A 17,642-nucleotide genomic window follows, 5' to 3' on the forward strand; every position below is an offset into this window, starting at 1 on the left:
AAGCACACGACCCCTGCTTACGCTCAGGGTACGCACGCCAGCGAAAAAAGAGTCGTTGCAGCTCACAACTGGACCTGCCGCGTAGCACCTAAAGCGCGATGACCAACATGGAGATGTTCTACGACACGCTAGGCCTCGTGGGCTCTTTCTTCGTCTCAGCAGCGCTGCTCCCGCAGATAGTGAAAGTATTTTGGTCCAAGAGTGCCAAAGACATCTCGAAAGCCTTCCAATCCGTTTTTGTCGTCGGCATCACGTGCATTACAGTGTACGGCATGGGCGAGGGTCTGTGGCCCATCTGGATCCCCTCGATACTAGAGCTGCTCGGTGGCATCATCCTTCTTGTCATGAAGCACTACTACGAATGGTGCGACACTAAGCGCGTTGAAAAAGAGCGAGAAGAGATGCTTGCAGCGGTCGTTGCCGAGGAGGGCGTGCCGACACCCGCCGCCGCGTATATGTCAATACTTCAAGTAACTGATTAAAAATATAATATTCGGATTGGTCAAAAATGTCGCTTTGATCATTTGCTCTGCTTTCTACCAATCCTAGACCGGTTTGTGGTAAGAGCGGCTGTCAGCCAGGAACGCCCTCAATAAGCACCAGTAGTAGCAGCCAAGGTATCCGTTGCTCGTCCGACCTCCATCAGCCCCGAACAACACCTCAAACGAAGAGATGCCGCCGAAGAATAAAGGAGGAGGCCCGTCAAAGAAGTCGGTCGAGAAGCAGAAGGATAAAACCCTAGAGGACAAGACTTTCGGCCTCAAAAACAAGAAGAAGAGCAAGAATGTGCAGAAGTACATCCATGAGGTGACCAAGCAGGTCAAAGGCGGCAACACGCGTGCCGACCGCATGAAAGAGCAGGAGAATAAGAGAAAGAAGGATGCCAAGGCGGAGCAGGAAAATCTCAAGAGTCTTTTTGCCGCTGCCATCACGCAGCCCAAGGTTGGTGGGTTCGCTTGTTGGTACACTTGTCGGACTCAACATTCATTGTGCTATATTTCTTTTGTATGTACAGGTCCCGCCTGGAACGGACCCCAAATCGGTGCTCTGTGCCTTCTTTAAAGCGGGCGTGTGCACGAAGGTGAGCTGTGGACACTGGCGAACTATAAGACTATTGGTTTGGTGATAATTTTTATTTTATGGTTGATATAGGGAAACCGTTGCAAGTTCTCACATGACTTGATGGTGGGCAAGAAGGCTGCTAAGATCGACCTGTACACGGACTCTCGTGCCGAGAAAGAAGAAGGTGCGGCGATTGACTTGCAGGAGTACTGAGGGGCCTGTACAGTATCTGACATGGGTAATTTCAACGTTGAAATGCTTCAGATAAAATGGACACATGGGACCAGGAGAAATTGGAGAAGGTGGTTAACGAGAAACACCACGAGAAGAACACCAAACAGACGGAAATCGTGTGCAAGCATTTCTTGGACGCTATTGAAAAGTCGCTGTACGGATGGTTCTGGGTGTGCCCGAACGGTGGCACGTCTTGCAAGTACGCAACCATATGTCGAACTCGTTTTTATTACTACAAGTAGTAGTATCTGATTATTTTTTCTCTGACGAATTATCCTTACACGCGTAGATACCGCCACGCTCTTCCTCCTGGCTATGTGTTCAAAACCAAGAAGGAACGTGAGCTCGAAAAGGGCAACAAGGTGATGGACATCTCCATCGAGGAAATTATTGAGCAGCAGCGTGCCAAGCTGGGCCCCAACGGTGGTACTCCTGTTACCGAGGAGTCGCTTGCGAAGTGGAAGGCCGATAAGCTGGCTCGTAAGAAGGTGGAGGAGGCCAAGAAACTCAAGGAGCAGTCGAAGAGGACCGGTGGTCGTGGCATCAGTACGTTTACTACTGTTGCCTGCAGCTTGTTTGAGACGTCGGGTGTTTCTAACCATCACTTCTCCTTGTATTTTCTGCAGTGAGTGGCCGTGCACTGTTCACATTCGATCCGTCGTTGTTCCGCGATGATGCAGATGCTGACGATGAGGCTTACTCAGTTCACAGTGATGACGAGGACGATGATGAGGAGAAACCTTCACCAGCAGTTGACGCGGCAGCAGCAGTGATGGACAAGAGTCTGTATCTGCAAGATGTGGACGATCTCGACTCCTTGAAGAAGTGAGCTCGGACTTGAACCACCTTGAGGCGACATCACGGAGACGAATTGTGCGTCGTTCCTGGCAATGCGCTCGTTTTTGCCTCGCTAGCTCGTGTCGTGTCGTGTCCAGGAGACCCGCTGAAAGGCACCTGGATGGATGTCTGATTTGCAACTCTTTGTCCTCTAGCGGACTAAAAAGAAAGTAGAGAATCGTGCCGGAAAGCATGTAGACTGACGGAAAATATACGTCTGAGTTCCGAGGACGTCTTCAGGCATCTTCATCGCGCAGCCCTGCCTCGCTACCTATTCCATGGTATCTTCTTCATTGTCGCCGCCCTCGTCTTCGGGGCGTCCCCCTTGACTCGCGTCACCAAAAGTTAGGATCGTCGAGCTGGCATTCTTCAGGCGCCCGACGATGCGTTCGGCTCGCTACAAAATAACGACAAGCATGAGTTACCCGCAAAACGAAGCACCAGCCTCAAGCTGTAACTTGCCGCCTCTTGCATCTGGTGCAGCTCATCCATTCCGGCTTGAATCATGGCAGCGTCGGTCTCCAATTGCCTGTGCTCAAAAACAAAGGCGCCAATTACGACGTAGTTCGTGTTTCTACTGCATACACGCATACGAAGCCGCACCGGTGTGAAGTCAGCAGATGCTTGAGCGTCGTAGTCAACTGCTTGGCCATCTCCTTCAAGTCAATCTCAGCCGCCTCCACTTCCGTCGACGAGTTCTGCTCTGCCGTTTCTTGTTCCCCTTGCGTCTCTGGTAGCTGCTGTGACAGCGCCTGCCCCACCTCCTCCTCCTCCTGGCTCTCCATCAAGCGCGCTTTTCCTCTCGTCACAGGCATTTCCCTTGTCGCTACAAACTTCGAGTGAAGAGCAAGTTGCCGCATCCGCCAGAATGCAGCCAAGTCACCTTGTGTCGCTTGAAGGTCGCTTGAAGAAAAACCTGGCAAAAAGCACAATCGCCATGGCGCTGCTCACTACGCATGTACTGCTGGCGATCTGCGTGCTAAGCTTCGCTATTCGTCTCTTCCCGGTCGTCACATGGGGAAGTGTACGTCTATCATATCTCTGGACTCTCTCTTCGTGAACCTCTGACCCCCATACCCTCACAGGTCATCCACGAGTTCGACCCGCAATTCAATTTCCGCGTTACGAAGTTCCTGGCCCAGCATGGCGTCTACGAGCTTCTAGACTGGTTCGACAATCGCGCATGGTATCCTCTAGGCCGTATCGTGGGCACGACGGTGTATCCTGGGCTTATGGCTGGTGCTGCGGGGCTTCAGTGGCTGCTGACGCTAGTGCTGCGGTTCCCGATTTCCATCCGTGACGCCTGTGTCTTCCTGGCGCCAGTATTCGCGGCACTCGCCTGTGTAGCGCAGTTTTTGCTGACCCACGAAGTGACAGATAATACGACGACGGCACTGTTGTCGGCCATGCTTCTAAGTGTGTCACCAGCGTACATCTCGCGCTCCACAGCTGGGTCCTTTGACAACGAGGGCATTGCAATCTTCCTTCTCATCTTCACCTTCTACCTGTGGGTAAAAGCCATTAAGACAGGCGCGATGCTGTGGGCAGCTCTGACTGCTGTTTCGTACTTTGGCATGGCGCTGTCTTGGGGAGGATACGTTTTTATTCTCAATATTTTGCCAATCCACGTGCTGGCGTTGTCGGTCTCGGGACATTATTCGCCCAAAGTGTACGTGGCATATTCGACGTTTTACCCGCTGGCGACACTGGGAGCGATGCAAGTCCCGTTCATTGGCTTCAATGCGGTGCTAAAGGGTGAAAATGCTGGATCTCATGGAGTATTTGCGCTTCTGCAAGGTCAGTTTGGTGGTGTGACAAGACATTTGTGTGTGTTTAGTACCCTACAATGGCTGATTGGTTGTTGTTGGGATGGTGTTGCTGTACACAGCGTACGCGTTCATGCAGTGGCTGTCTACCCAGATACCGAGAGACCAATTCAAGGTGCTTCTTCGAACGTGCGTGAGTGTTGGCGTCGCTATCGTCGGTAGCGGCTTATTATTAGCCTTGTTACTGGGAAAACTTCAATGGAGCGGTCGGAGCTTGACGCTTCTGGATCCGACGTACGCGTCCAAGTATATTCCGATCATTGCATCGGTGGGGGAGCATCAACCGACTGTGTGGTCAGCGTTTTACTTCTCTCTTGGGCCAGCGATGCTCTTTATTCCGTTGGGGGTCTTTTATTCCTTCCAGAGGCTGGACGCCGCTTTCCTGTTTATGATTATTTACAGCACATTTGCCTTCTACTTTTCGGGCATCATGGTCCGATTGCTGCTGACTCTTGCCCCGGCAGCTTGCTATCTTTCGGCTGTTGGTGCTTCGGGCTTCATGCACAAAATCGTGAAAGTCACACGCAGAGATCCAGTTGAGGCTGAAAAGTCAGAAGGAACGGAGACTAACAATGCCGGTGATGAGTCGATGAGAAGGACAGGTGACGAAGAAGAGGAAGATTCGACCAAGTCTCATGCGGGGGATATTCTCTCGGCCCTTGCCGCTAAGCTGCGCTTCCAGCCCGATGATGGTGAAAAGCAGAGGGCTCCGAGGGGGCTCCAGTTGCTGGTGCTCGCTTGCGGGGTACGTGGTGTTGGATCTCGTTTCTATGTCATTTGTACTAGCAACTGAAGTTATTACCTGAATTCAGGTTCTCCTCATTATCCACGCTCGGCATTCATCCAACATCGCCAAAAAAGTTTATTCATCCACATCGCTTGTGTTCGAGAAAATGAACATGACAACGAAGGAAAAAGATTTGCACGATGACTATCGAGAAGCCTTTGCGTGGCTACGGCAGAATACGCCAGACGATGCCAAAATCCTGAGCTGGTGGGACTACGGATACCAGATCACAACGCTTGCAAATCGCACAGTGCTTGTTGACAATAACACGTGGAACAACACGCACATTGCGACCGTTGGGCGCGTACTCACATCACGTGAAGACGATGCGTTGCCAATTTTACAAAGTCTTGACGTTGACTACGTGTTCGTACTGTTCGGAGGACGCGTCGGCATGCCTGGCGATGACCTGGACAAGTTGCCATGGATTGTCAGAATCTCGGAAGGCGTGTTTCCCGACGACGTGATCGAGTCGGAGTTCCAGGTAAACGGACGCTATATTTTCCACGAGAATGCGACGCTCGCGATGACCCAAAGTGTTCTCTACAAGCTAAGCTACTTCGAATTTAACCAAGTGCAGAGTCCCTCTGCAAAGGAAGGCGAGGAGGACCCCGTCTTCGGATGGGATATGAGTCGTCGATTTAGAATTCCACAGCGCGACATCAACTTGCAGCATTTCGAGCACGTGTTTACCTCGGACGCGTGGATGGTTCGGATTTATCGAGTTAAAAAGCGGTAGACTGCATCGATTCTGGTTTAATAGAAGTCCAGTCATCAGAATCTATGACAGCGAGGTTAAGAAGAAGAAGAAAAAAAACAGTGTGGTTAAAAATTAAACAAAAGAACAAGCCGCTGACACAAGAGATGCCGACAAGAGCCAGAGACACACGCGTTATTGATAATGTCTCGCGTCTGCCACCTCCCTCATTCTCGACCATCTCGTCGACTCCCTCCATCCTGACCCAGCCAAATTAAATCTACCATCCCTGTCGTTCATCGCCCCAACTTGCAACACGCAAGACATCCACCCGCTTTCGTCTTCTTCTTTCTCGTCCCTATCGCTTTTTATTGTCATTGTCCCAGCTATCGGTCTTTTTTTGCTGAGAAACGTTCACAGCACTTCAATTCGTGCTGCTTACCGGCAACACACACCGTGTCAGCTCATACTGGGAAGGACGGTAGCAGCTCCCATTTGCTGCTCAAACAGACGCGTTTGCGTAAGGTTCATTGGGTTCAGCGAGCTACGGTTACGACATCGCCTGGAGCTGCACACGCGCGTCGTTGAGCATCTGCACAACCGACTCGCTGTCCGGACGAAGTGCCGGGTCGAACTGCAGACAGGCACGGGCAATACGCAAAATCACGTCAGGACAGTCGGGCGCGAAGCTTGGTCTCAACTCGCCCTTGGCCACCTTAATCACAATGGCCATGTCAGGAGCACCACCAGCTCCAGTCTTGCTACTCTTCTCTTCGAACGGGATCTCACGCGTGTCCAGTTCACTCAGCACCACACCGAACGAGTACACGTCGGCCTGTTCACTGTAGTTGTCGCCCAGCATCACTTCGGGGGCAGTCCAGCGCACCGTACCGACACCGGCAGTCAGAGTCTCCTCGTATGTTCGGTTACGACTGAGTCCGAAGTCGCTCAGTTTGGCCACCATACTCGAATTCAGTAGCACGTTCCGCGACTTGAGATCACGGTGGATAATCTTGGGCGAACGTGAGTGCATGTAGGCAAGAGCCTCGGCGATGTCAATGGCAATAGAAATCTTCTCCTTCTTCCAGCTGAGCTCGATCTTACGGGTTTCCAGCAGTGTGCGGACGTCACCGCCGTCCATGTACTCGGAGACGCCACCCAGGTCCTTCTTGTTGGTCCAAGTGCAGCCGATGAAGCGCACGATTTTAGGATGCGACAGTCGGGACATGGTCTCAATCTCGCGGGAGAAGGAGACTGCCTCGTCCTCCCCGTCAATCATGCGTTTGACGGCCACAGGCTGGCCATGGTAGTGACCCAGCCACACGACACCAAACGCGCCGCTGGAGACCTTGCGAGTCAGTAGTACTTCGCTCTCATCTAGTCGGAACTTGACCAGCTCTGGGAAACAATTGTCCGAATCCGCATGGTTGCCACCTTGGGAAGCACCCAGGTTGCCGTTGCGCTGGTTGCGCGGGGCAGGCACAGAGCGACGCGGCTGGTTACCGTTTTGCGGCGCCGAGAAGTTGCCGTTGTTCACGTTGGCTGCGAGATTCGAGTAGTTGGCCTCATTGTAGCGCCCGGTCGAGGGGCCATGCGGGTCGGTCTTGGGCTTGCTACTGCTGCACCCCATGGCTGTTGTGTGGTTTCAGATAGAGAAGGAGCGCTGCTGTTTGTTTGGCAATGAGGGTGACAATACCGACAGGAGCTTAGCGCCGGTTGAAAGCACAAGGAGACTGATGAGAGCAGACGTACGTTTGGTGGTTGCACGTAGCGAGCGGAGGCTCTGCTGGGAATGTGTGTGGGGTTTGTCTTGGGAGGAATGGGAACTGCGTGCCCAGGGTGAGTGTTGCGTCGCCTTCTTTTAGTGGGCGTTTTTGAACTGGCTCCGGAGTGTAGGCGGCGAAGGGTACATTTTCTGCTCAAAACCTCTATGTTCCGATACCGTGCGAGTTAGCAATGTCACATTTGTAAACTGATAAACACATTATTGCAGGCTACTATAATACAGATGCATTTATGTAAGAAATACTATCAGATACATGTAATTGGATGAAGGGCATATATTCATTTTCTAAAACAAAAAGCTGGCGGATTTTTCCGCAGTACCTACCGATATTAATACAAGTTCAGCAAAAATACCACACGAGACTGCTGAAATACTACATGTACTTCGTCCGTGTTGTCCGTGACCAATGCTCGGGTGTCCCCTCTTTACCAGTGCTTCGGTGAGTAACGAAAGCTGCGCAGAGGCGGTGGGGATAAAAGCTCGGTGTTATTGCTGTTTGCTGCTGCATTTTGGAAGTGCTGCTCCGTCTAGCTCAACGGCTAGGAGCTGGGCCGGCTTCACAGGCTAAACGGAAGCGCCACAAAACAATGCAGGTAGAGGAGCAGCGTTGATGAAAGTCACTTTCTGTGAAAGTTTCACCACGTTCTCGTCGTGTCGAAGTTGCAAGCGCAGTTGAACTGCCGCGGCAAAGCTTTCGAATCGTGGCGACTCCGGTCGAGCAGCAACTGGCCTTAAAATATGTAGATTCTGTACAATAGCTGTCTTAATTTTGGCGCAAAGTCAAACCGCCGATCTTGTCGTTGCACTTTACATTTAGCCGGAACGTGGTTATTGCGCTCGACTAACTCGAAACGACAAATGCTCTTTTGGTTAGTTTATCGTGGTCGCTCCCAATCTCGAGGTCTTGGCGGCCTCGTGGGCCTCTCTTCTATTGCTCCACACTGATAGGCACCAATGCCGCCGTGGTGTTCCTGAACGTTGCTTGCTAGCGCTCAGCTCCGGCTGTCGTCGAAGACGGTCGACAATACCATGCAGTCGACATTCTGGCAGGTTCATCAACATGCCTCTAGTAGGAATAAAAAACCGTCTAGTTCAGTGCCAAACCTTTGAAAACCGCGTGGAAACTCTTCCCTCCTGTTCGTCTAACTGGGCATGATGCTTGAAAACGGCGAGCTCACTTTGTGAACGGACGCGTCGTGCACAGGCCAACTTGGACGTAGCCGCTCTGGAGCTCGACTAGCGATAATCGTTAAACGACTCGCTTTCTTCAACTTTTGCTGACGGGATCGCATCTGATAAAATGGGAGGAGCGGGGGAGCTAATACGTTTTAGCGGCCAGCGCAAGTGCAAAGTGCAGGCGCCCCAGATGATGTACTACCTGGAGGGAGGACTGCTCATGGTGAGCAACCTTCTGTTGACCGATTCGTGGGTTAATGACGAGTTGCGAACACATTGCAGTGCGTGCTTCATGCAGTTTCTGCCATTCCGGCGACGACACCATTGCCGAACGTGCGGTGAGGTGGTGTGTGGTGGCTGCTCTAGTCAACGCGCCATCCGTCTCACCGACATGAACGTGGAGTGCGAGACTCGAGTCTGCACGTTCTGCATCATTCGCGCCGCCGACGCGTCGATCAAAGCCAACGAAGCTGCTATGAAGGAAACCAGTCAGGAACATCGACGACTCTCCACTGTATCGGTGCTGAGTCTTGCCTCACCAGCAGTTCGGCGTCGTAAGCAGATGACGCTGCTAAGTGCAGACTCGGAGCTAACGCTGGGTAGTGTGGTGCAACTATGGCCTCAACCGGTGCCAGCGAACGAGACCGCTAGACTGGAAGTGGCCAGAAATTCAACTATCCGATCCGCGGAAGTCGACCCGACCATGAACTTGCTTGTTAGCATTGTAGGTCGGGCACTCGAGTGCCCCGCAGCGCTCATTGGCATCATGGATGACTCGTTGTTGTGGGTCAAGGCCAGTGTGGGCTTGGATGACCGCGTCACGCACATCCCGAGAGATGATTGTGTGTGCGCCCACACGCTCATGCAGGACAAGACAATGATCGTGGGCGACACTTGTGCTGACAAGCATTTCTTCCATGCAGGAGGCCACGCCGTTGGAGGCAGCCCCATGCGTTATTATGCTGGAACACCCGTTCGCGTCCGAGGCCACGGCATCGGAGTAGTGTGTGCTTTCGACACAGAGCCTCACTCGCGAACTACAGATGCGATGGCGTCTACTCTAGAAGCAGTGGCTAACATCGTCTCTGAGGTGCTCGAACAGCGAGTAGCAGCGGATGGTACGATGGATTCGCCTGTCAAAGTGAAAGACAATGCTGACCTCTATCAGAGACACCGCACAAATACCGAGGAGTTGGATCTGCACGCGTCGCTACTCGGCTTAAACTTGTTGCTGTTGTCGCAGCGCACGGTATGTTCGTCAGAAGATCATGACCACGGTGCACCACGCGCCTCGTTGTACTTGCCATACGAGTATTCGGACAAAATCACGATGAACATGGACTACTTCCAGCAACTGCAAAGGAGCTCTTGGGTTGAGCACGCCATAGAGCCGGATATGAGCAACAACGGGACCATTAAGCAGTTTGAGCTGTTCAGTAACGAGAAACTGTTCACAAGAAGCGTGACAAAGATGGCTGGTGACTGCTCTAACGTCGTGACTCAGCTCTTGGACTACGAGGACGCCCTTCTGTACCAGCAGTTCTTCTCGCAGGTATCCGGTCGACGAGAATTGAGTGGACAGACTTGGGTAGATAACATAATCTTACGCCCGAGCTTAGGTGCTACGAATGCTGAAGGCTTACAAGTAGTTACACATCGACGAAAATATCCGGATGGTAGCAACGTGATCGTCGCGATCAGCACTTTGAAAGAAGTGAGTGAAAGTGACCTTCTCTTCGGATGGTTCGTTGCTCCAAGTGGCTGTGAGGACGAGGCGAACTCCGTCAACGTGTCGTGCATCGCCATCCAGTCATCTAAAAGCCAATCCCGTCGTGAAGTAAACCTCAGCCTCGACTTGCTTCGTCGACTCAATCAGAAGCTGGCCATGACTCGCTTTTTCCATCTTCCAAGTGAGATGCCGCCTTCTATCAAAGCAGCAGCGTTGCGAGCTCAGCTGTCGGGCAACCAGAGCACACACGAAGGTGAAGGCACAATCAGTAGCAGTAAAGACAACCAGGGCGAGAAACAAGACATGAATGAACGGGAGGCGAATCCTCAGGGCGACAACACCAACTATGTCCTCCCAGAGAGCAACCGTGCAGCGCTGGTCGCACCACACGAGTCTGAGCAGGGCTCGCAACTGAATCAGAACGAGCAATTGCTGTTAGAGTTGCTGGACAAAACCATCAGCACACAAGAAATCCTAGCAGAACGGCAGCACGAGATGGCCGACCTCATCACTACCCATGGCGACCAGCTGGAGCGGATTTCTTCAGCGCTCTCGCGAGTCGAGTCCATCCTGCTCGATAAGGAAGCAAAGCGAAACAAGGCCGCCGTGAAGTAGCATGAACAAAGTACAATGTATCCATGTGTGACGTTTTATGAGACGAGGCATTTCTACTACTTCATTAAGAGTTACATAACACCGCTACTTCTCGTCATATTCATTTATCCTGGGCCAAAAAATGATGGCGGTGCCGCGCCGCCGATGGCTCCACGCGAGGCTGCATAACCGAGCCTATAGATATCGTCACTCTTTCCTACACCGCGTGTCCTCTTTCTCGACATATTCCCTATTTGCCGAGTCACCCTCGGTCGCTATCACCTCCCACAGTGGTCACAAACCTGGATCCTTCAAGACCCTCGCCCATACCTTCTCCGCTGTCGAGGTGAGCCTTTTCGCGTCTTGACAGACCTCGCCTTCTTCTCTAACGCTCTAATATTCTGCTATAGGATGTGAAGAACTCGCGGGTCGCTGGCGTTCAGCTTCTGTCCGACGGATATCGTCGTTTATTGGCCTTACCAACATCTCAAGAGCTGGCATGCGCTTTGTATCTCACAGCGTCGCAGCTAGCGCCACCCTACGAGGGCGTGGAGCTCCGTTTTGGAGCCAAGAGCTTCGTTCGGTTCCTAAAGCAACTGGAGACAGAGGAGATCGGAGATTTAGACTCGAGAGAAACGCTGGAGAAGCTTCTGGCCACATTTCCGGACTACGGACGGGCCACCCAGGCTCTGCTGGACAGTGGGCGCGCTGTAGTACCGGAGATTGAAGATATAGGCGAACTACTGAGCATTCAGGCTGTTTATGAGCAGTTGATGGCCATTGCAACCGACGAAGGAGCTGGTGGAGTCGCGAGGAAGCAGCAACTAGCGCTAAAACTGCTGCAGCAATGCAGGTATAACCAGTCATTGCTGGTCTCCCTGAAGTTGACGGCGGAGGTTTAATACTTGTTGTGCCTTGGCCTTTGACACGCAGGTGTCCTGAGGAGAGGATTTTTCTCGTCCGTATGCTGACGGTAGGTACCATATCTTGACATTCTGCTAGACGACGAGCGTGCTGACGACGGGTTTGGGCGTTGTTCTATAGCATCAAAACTTGCGCATTGGAATGGGAGAAAAGTCGATTCTCTCGGCCCTCGCGATGGCTTGTAAGCCGTCGAATGATGACGAGGCATCGTCAGCACTAGAGAAGGAGTGGATCGACTGTGTTACGCTGGCCTACGCCCAACATCCTAACTACCGCGTACTGGCCGAGCTCGTGCACGCGAGTCAGCACGAAAGAGACATAGCTCGAAGGATTAGCTGGCTGCAAGATCAAGCCAGGCCAGCAACAGGTGTACCAGTGCTGACTATGTCTGCTTATCCAGCGTCCAGCGTCACAGCGGTGCTGGATCGAGTGGATAAGTCCACAAGTGGCACCGCCACCTGCGAGTACAAGTACGATGGCGCGCGTGTTCAGGTGCATTTGTCGCTAGCAGACGGCGTCGGGCGGATCTTCAGTCGCAATATGGAAGACGTCACAGAGAGATATTCATCACTTCTGGGCGTGCTGGAGAATCGTGTGACAGCTCGCAATGCAGCAACGCCACACTCTTCTTGTGTGACCTCGCTTATAGTGGAAGGAGAGGTGGTGGCATTGGATCGAGAGACAGGCTCGTTCCTCCCGTTTCAAGTGCTGCAGACGAAGACTACGACCGAGTTTTGCTTGTTTCTATTCGACTTGCTTGCTGTTGATGACACCAACCTTCTACAGGTACAGGGAGTCCTTGGTGTGAAGACGAGCTAACGTAACCTAACGCTCTATGTTGTGCTCTCTCATCTGGCGTAGAAATCGCTTCGCAAGCGTCGAGCCTTGCTGCACAATCTGGTTGAGGAAGAGCCTGGATACGTCGAGTTTGTAAAGCACGTCGACATCAGCTTGGTATCCAACGAGGCAACGGATGAAGAAAAGCCAGAAGCATCTGCTGTGCGCAAGTGTCTTGAACTAGCAGTGTCCAGTGGCTGTGAAGGATTGATGATCAAGGCACTGGACGGCGAAGAGTCGGAGTACAAGGCTGGCAGACGATCGTACTCGTGGATGAAGCTCAAGCACGACTACTTGTCGGATGAGGCGACCACAAACGCGTCATCGGAAGGGAGGTCTGTTGCCGCAAGTGCTGCTGGGAATGGCACCTTCCTCGCAGACACGCTGGATCTGGTTCCTATCGGTGCGTTTTACGGCAAAGGGCGGCGCGCAGGAGTGTTTGGGTCTTTTCTCATGGCGACGTACAACTCGGTGAGCGGCAAATTCGAGGTAAGAACTCACTATCCAAGCTTAACGCTGATGCGGGCCAAGCTCTAATCGTTTTTGTGTGCTGGTTTTCTGTATTGCAGACGATCGGAAAGGTTGGCACGGGCTTCTCGGATGCGCAACTATCGGAGGTGGCAGCACGTCTTCAGCATCAGCTTCTGCCTGAGACGGATGAGGTGCCAGGACAGTATCAGTCCATCGCGATTCGAAGTCGCCATCCTGATGTTTGGCTCTCACCGGAGGAGGTTTGGGAGATCAAAGCTACGCAACTCACCGAGTCTCCTTCGTACACTTGCGGCGCTAGCTCAGCAACCGAGACGTCTGGTACTGCTGCTACATCTCGAAAGGGGTTTGCGCTTCGATTCCCGCGCTTCGTTCGGTATCGACCTGACAAGAAACCTCTACAAGCAACGGACAGTGAACAAGTCGTGGAACTTTTCCAACAGCAGCAACAGATTCCACACTAGACGGTGGGAAAGGATACTTGGTTAATCCGTATTTTCAAGCTGAGGTTCATTGGTCCCCGCTGTCAAATGTCTTTTTCTCAAAGTCAACTGATGACAGCAGCTCGATCGAAACATTCAGCCACGACTTCAGCGTCACTTAAGCATTCTCGCCTCGGATGGGTGAGTACTCGTTTTGTCTCTGGTAACGCGAGTACAGCGTGACCAGCACAAAGACGCCAGCAAAGAGACCAGCAATACCCAGGCACCACATGAGAATGAGATTGCCGATTGGAGTGACGAGAGCTTCCTGGCGCTTGACACGTGACGGTTTGTTGGCAGCAAGCAGGTGAGCGGCACCGCCAAAATCGCACGTCGCGCCCTCCTGCCTGTGCGTGTGCCAGTACTCGTTGAATGCCCAGTCGCAGCGTTCCTCGAGCGTGTTAAAGCGGTTCTCAAGGCCCGTGCAGTCCACCTTCTTGTCGGGATTCCCACAAGCAAAGTCCAATCCGTTGGTGAGATCGATCGGCTGCACTCCGCGCTTGGCTGCGCACTTGAACGAGCCCTTGTCTTCTGCCAAAACACCTCCTCACTACGGTGATAGTTGGACACGTTCTTGGGGAAGACACCTTTGCGTACGAGGTCGAGGAAGTTCCAACGCGAGCCAAACTCCGTCTTGAAGTTCCAGAAGTACCAGCCGTGACCCACGGCGTAGGCGTTGAGCTTCTTGAGGTTCAGGGCACGAGCGAATGCGACTTCTTCCTCCTCATTTTGCTGGCCGAACGTCGTGTTGCTTGTTATGGGACACTTTTCGAAGGACGGGCCAGACTGACCGGTGCCGTAAGGACCTTGGATCGGCTTGGTGACGTCCAGTGGAGTGCCTGGGAACCCCACACCGAGGTACTTGCTGTGCACGGGGCAAGGCGTTTGGCGACACTGGACCTTGGGGAAGCCTGGCAGGTTGTCATTGAAGCCGTTCAGCCACATTTGGCAGTTGTCCGTGGCGAGCGACCACTCTCCGACGATCACAGGCATCCGCTCGTTCTCCATGTCTGCGATCGTGTACTTCTGTTGGCAGGCATTGGCGAAAAAGTCTGCCTTGGTGCCAGGATTGTTCCAGGCCTGATAAATGTGCGTGTCCAGAGCGATATCGGGGCCCCCCGCATGATTTGAGACCAGTACTGGACGCCAAAGCGGAACGAGTCGTGCAGCACGAACTTCCAGTGCGGGGCACGCGCCTTGACGCGCTTGTAGGATCTCCAGTAGTAGTCTTTCAACATGTCAATGGGGGTGAGCTCCCACGGCTCGTTAACCGGCTCAACGCCGATAATGGCCGGATGTTCGGCATAGCGATCCACCAACGTCGTTACCGTGTGCAGCGAGTGGTTCAGGTTTTCATAGTTGAGCGAGTTGTACGAGTTGGTGCTCAGATTGAAGTCACCGGCCCATCCAGCCGCACGCAGTGGCCAGTGCTCGAACGTCGTGGTGCCAATTGGCTGCGTACTGCCGATCGACGTCCACTTGATGCCTGCAGCCATTCCGCTATTGTCGAATCCGTTCTGGGACCCGATGAGGCCGTGGATGTCCAGAAGGACCTCGATATTGTACTTGAAGGCCAATTCAATCACGCGGTCTAGCTCCTTGACGGCGCCATCAGTGCAGCCGATGTAAGGCTCGTACGGATTAAACATCCAGTCACCGACGGGCACGCGCACCGAGTTGACGCCAGCTTCGGCCAGTTCTTTCATGTCCTCCTCAGTGACCCACGTGGCCCAATGGATACGCAGCTGGCGGTTGGCTTCTTCACCGCCCAGTGCCGTACAGAAGGTGTAGGTGTCCATGGCTGTCTTCTCGGGAGCCCGGTCGCCATAGTGCTCCTGCGTGCTGAGGAACTGGTAGAATAGAGAGGGAGTGATGTATGGCTCCAACACAAGCCAACCACCAAGGTTCACACCGCGTACTTGACGGTTGAATGGCGTCGCGTGCTTGTCGCTGGAGCACGTTTGGTTCTCGTCATTGGGGCGGAAGCTCTCGAAAAAAGCGACATGGAGCGCACAAAAGCCTCGGCATCGTTTTCCCAAAGCCACTTGGCGTCTGGAGAGTCCTCAGCATCAACGGGCGACAGCGTCAGCGCGGACAGCAGTGCTGCAACTTTGAATAAGGTATTGGCGGCCTGCATTGGATTTGTCGGCTGCACGATGAGGGACTTGAGCTGCTGGAGGTAGATCGCAAACTGAAAACCTGAGACGCTGTGTGTCGAATTGCGATGAAAAGCGATCAAGATTGGCATTGCGAAACGACGAACTACGTATGCTTCAAAGCTCCTAACACTGTTAGTGTAAAATTTACGGAAACGTTAAATTGGATTTTATTTTTATAAAACCTAGCGTAATTTTTGAAAACCATGTGCAATGTTTTATTTCTAAAAAGCTTCAAACTTACAAAACTTTTGAGTCAAAAGGTACATTTAGAAAGTAGTCTTTTAACCATCATGTTATTAGCTACCTAGCCGCTTCGGTAGCTCCAGTTCTGGTTTCTTGGGCGACTGTGCTGGTGGCCTGAGGAGGTTGCTCCACCATAATCTTCTACGAAGTTTGAATCTTGCTCTTGTTACATGTACTTTTTTAAAACTTAAAACATGATTGTGCACTGGACATTTGTCAGAAAGCCTACGTTCACCAATATTTTGTGCATAGAGCAGACGAGAGTGAATCGGTATGCCTTAAAACGCTACCGGTTCTTGTGTGGTATTTAGAGAATTTTCTCTACTATTATGTAGCTACACAAGTGACTTGCAGCACACTCCTCAAACCCACTAAGTGTTAAGCCCAAGATGAATTTGAAGATCTTTCTCACTCATAGACTAATGATGGTTTATTTATGCTAAGTATCGACGTTGGTCACTACGCTATCCAATACGTACGAGAAATGCTTGTACCTCTCATATGCTAGTTGCTTCGGATCCAGTTTATCATCGTGGGCAAGTGGAATGCTTGCATCGGGAGGTGTGCTTCGCACCAGTGACAAATACTGCTCGAACTATTGCACGACCAATACACCACAGCTGTGTCCATCACATTGGCGCCATCCAGTAAATGTTTTAGCTTGCATCTCCATGTGAGAGCTCATAAATTTCATGAAAACGCCACTTATAACCTCTTGCACTGCATCCAAAATCGATTTTTTGTGGATCGGATCATACTTCCACACAATTTTGCGCTCCATGTCAAAAATCATGCCGCACCAGTGAGGAAATTCAATGTCAACGTTCGTTGGACAGCAAACGATGCGATTTGAGCGCATCCCCGTGAAAATATGATCCTTTGTGTCGATGTATTGATTCCTTCGCTCTACATCTGACAGCTGCAAATATAGTGGGTCAGCAACCGTAACATATTTCGAATTTTGCCAGGTTTGTGGCTCTGCCTCTTTGACAACGCGTAGCGAAGCCAGAAATACACACGAATCACTCAGCCATTGGTCACCTCCATATCCTGCTAAATCCAAGAACGAAATATTGTGGCCATTTGCACTAAAAACACTGTCGACGTTCATGAAAGGTATCATGTGTAGGATGCGTTGACGCTCCACTTCTTTGTGGTCGTCATCAATAACAATTTTCTCCACAAACTTAACCAGCTTCCGGGCCTTGGTCAGCTTCTTTGATACTTCGTGCCACCTTCGCATTCGCTCTATATCCACCAGACTAAACGTTCCAACGCCAAGAATCGAAATCACTATCACTTGATGCCAGTTTTGTGTCATTGATTAGCTCTTCACGGATCTTCACGTTTGTAGCCGAGTCTATGCTTTTCATCACCAAAGGTTCTATCAAGATATTGGTTAATGAGTTTGCATGTTGATAAGTATTGGTGAAGATGACACCAATATTACCAAAATATTGAAAATAACACATTTACATACCTGGAAGCACGAATCGGATATCGCTCTCTACAGAACGGGAGTGATTACCCTTGATCACTAATGCTTTGGGACGTTTGAACTCCGCACCATCGAACATGCGGCGGATACCGTCGAGAGCATCTCCAACAATCGCTATTGAAAGCTGTTGTGTCTTCACAACCTCGTCCAAAACTTCCAACGTAACATCACCCACAGTGGCGACCGTGTCCACATACGCCAGTGTATCCGTAATCTCCTTGCTCCTCTTTGCCTTCTTAAAGCTTTCCTTTTGCTTTGGTCTTCCAGATGGACGACTAGCTG

The 17,642-nt window shown here is 51.8% G+C and overlaps 8 protein-coding genes across 8 annotated transcripts; 5 read left to right on the plus strand and 3 right to left on the minus strand.

Annotated features, from left to right (window-relative positions):
• Positions 1-98: 98 nt before the first annotated feature.
• PITG_04608 (uncharacterized protein) lies at positions 99-2,565 on the plus strand (the record flags this gene model as incomplete). The annotated part of the gene is made up of 7 exons (XM_002905314.1): positions 99-470; positions 613-942; positions 1,016-1,081; positions 1,153-1,246; positions 1,327-1,495; positions 1,586-1,842; positions 1,923-2,565. The coding sequence occupies 7 exons, from the start codon at positions 99-101 to the stop codon at positions 2,123-2,125; spliced, it is 1,491 nt and encodes a 496-aa protein (XP_002905360.1).
• Positions 2,361-2,889, minus strand: PITG_04609 (uncharacterized protein; the record flags this gene model as incomplete). Its single annotated transcript, XM_002905315.1, has 3 exons — positions 2,361-2,530; positions 2,596-2,662; positions 2,737-2,889. The coding sequence occupies 3 exons, from the start codon at positions 2,784-2,786 to the stop codon at positions 2,405-2,407; spliced, it is 243 nt and encodes an 80-aa protein (XP_002905361.1).
• A 181-nt stretch (positions 2,890-3,070) lies between these two features.
• Positions 3,071-5,485, plus strand: PITG_04610 (dolichyl-diphosphooligosaccharide-protein glycosyltransferase subunit, putative; the record flags this gene model as incomplete). The annotated part of the gene is made up of 4 exons (XM_002905316.1): positions 3,071-3,157; positions 3,219-3,930; positions 4,022-4,704; positions 4,772-5,485. 4 exons carry the CDS (start codon positions 3,071-3,073, stop codon positions 5,483-5,485), a joined length of 2,196 nt encoding a protein of 731 aa, XP_002905362.1.
• A 508-nt stretch (positions 5,486-5,993) lies between these two features.
• PITG_04611 (protein kinase) lies at positions 5,994-7,109 on the minus strand (the record flags this gene model as incomplete). Its single annotated transcript, XM_002905317.1, has 1 exon — positions 5,994-7,109. The coding sequence occupies one exon, from the start codon at positions 7,071-7,073 to the stop codon at positions 5,994-5,996; it is 1,080 nt and encodes a 359-aa protein (XP_002905363.1).
• Positions 7,110-8,075: 966 nt separating this feature from the next.
• PITG_04612 (uncharacterized protein) lies at positions 8,076-10,895 on the plus strand (the record flags this gene model as incomplete). The annotated part of the gene is made up of 1 exon (XM_002905318.1): positions 8,076-10,895. The coding sequence occupies one exon, from the start codon at positions 8,530-8,532 to the stop codon at positions 10,747-10,749; it is 2,220 nt and encodes a 739-aa protein (XP_002905364.1).
• PITG_04613 (uncharacterized protein) lies at positions 10,874-11,699 on the plus strand (the record flags this gene model as incomplete). Its single annotated transcript, XM_002905319.1, has 3 exons — positions 10,874-11,074; positions 11,139-11,581; positions 11,672-11,699. The coding sequence occupies 3 exons, from the start codon at positions 10,874-10,876 to the stop codon at positions 11,697-11,699; spliced, it is 672 nt and encodes a 223-aa protein (XP_002905365.1).
• A 94-nt stretch (positions 11,700-11,793) lies between these two features.
• PITG_04614 (DNA ligase, putative) lies at positions 11,794-13,442 on the plus strand (the record flags this gene model as incomplete). Its single annotated transcript, XM_002905320.1, has 3 exons — positions 11,794-12,438; positions 12,514-12,978; positions 13,059-13,442. The coding sequence occupies 3 exons, from the start codon at positions 11,794-11,796 to the stop codon at positions 13,440-13,442; spliced, it is 1,494 nt and encodes a 497-aa protein (XP_002905366.1).
• Positions 13,443-13,578: 136 nt separating this feature from the next.
• Positions 13,579-15,259, minus strand: PITG_04615 (glucan 1,3-beta-glucosidase, putative; the record flags this gene model as incomplete). Its single annotated transcript, XM_002905321.1, has 3 exons — positions 13,579-13,959; positions 14,004-14,540; positions 14,606-15,259. The coding sequence occupies 3 exons, from the start codon at positions 15,257-15,259 to the stop codon at positions 13,579-13,581; spliced, it is 1,572 nt and encodes a 523-aa protein (XP_002905367.1).
• Positions 15,260-17,642: the final 2,383 nt, after the last annotated feature.

Source organism: Phytophthora infestans, genomic scaffold, assembly GCF_000142945.1.
Source record: "Phytophthora infestans T30-4 supercont1.6 genomic scaffold, whole genome shotgun sequence".
Lineage (NCBI taxonomy): Eukaryota > Oomycota > Peronosporomycetes > Peronosporales > Peronosporaceae > Phytophthora > Phytophthora infestans.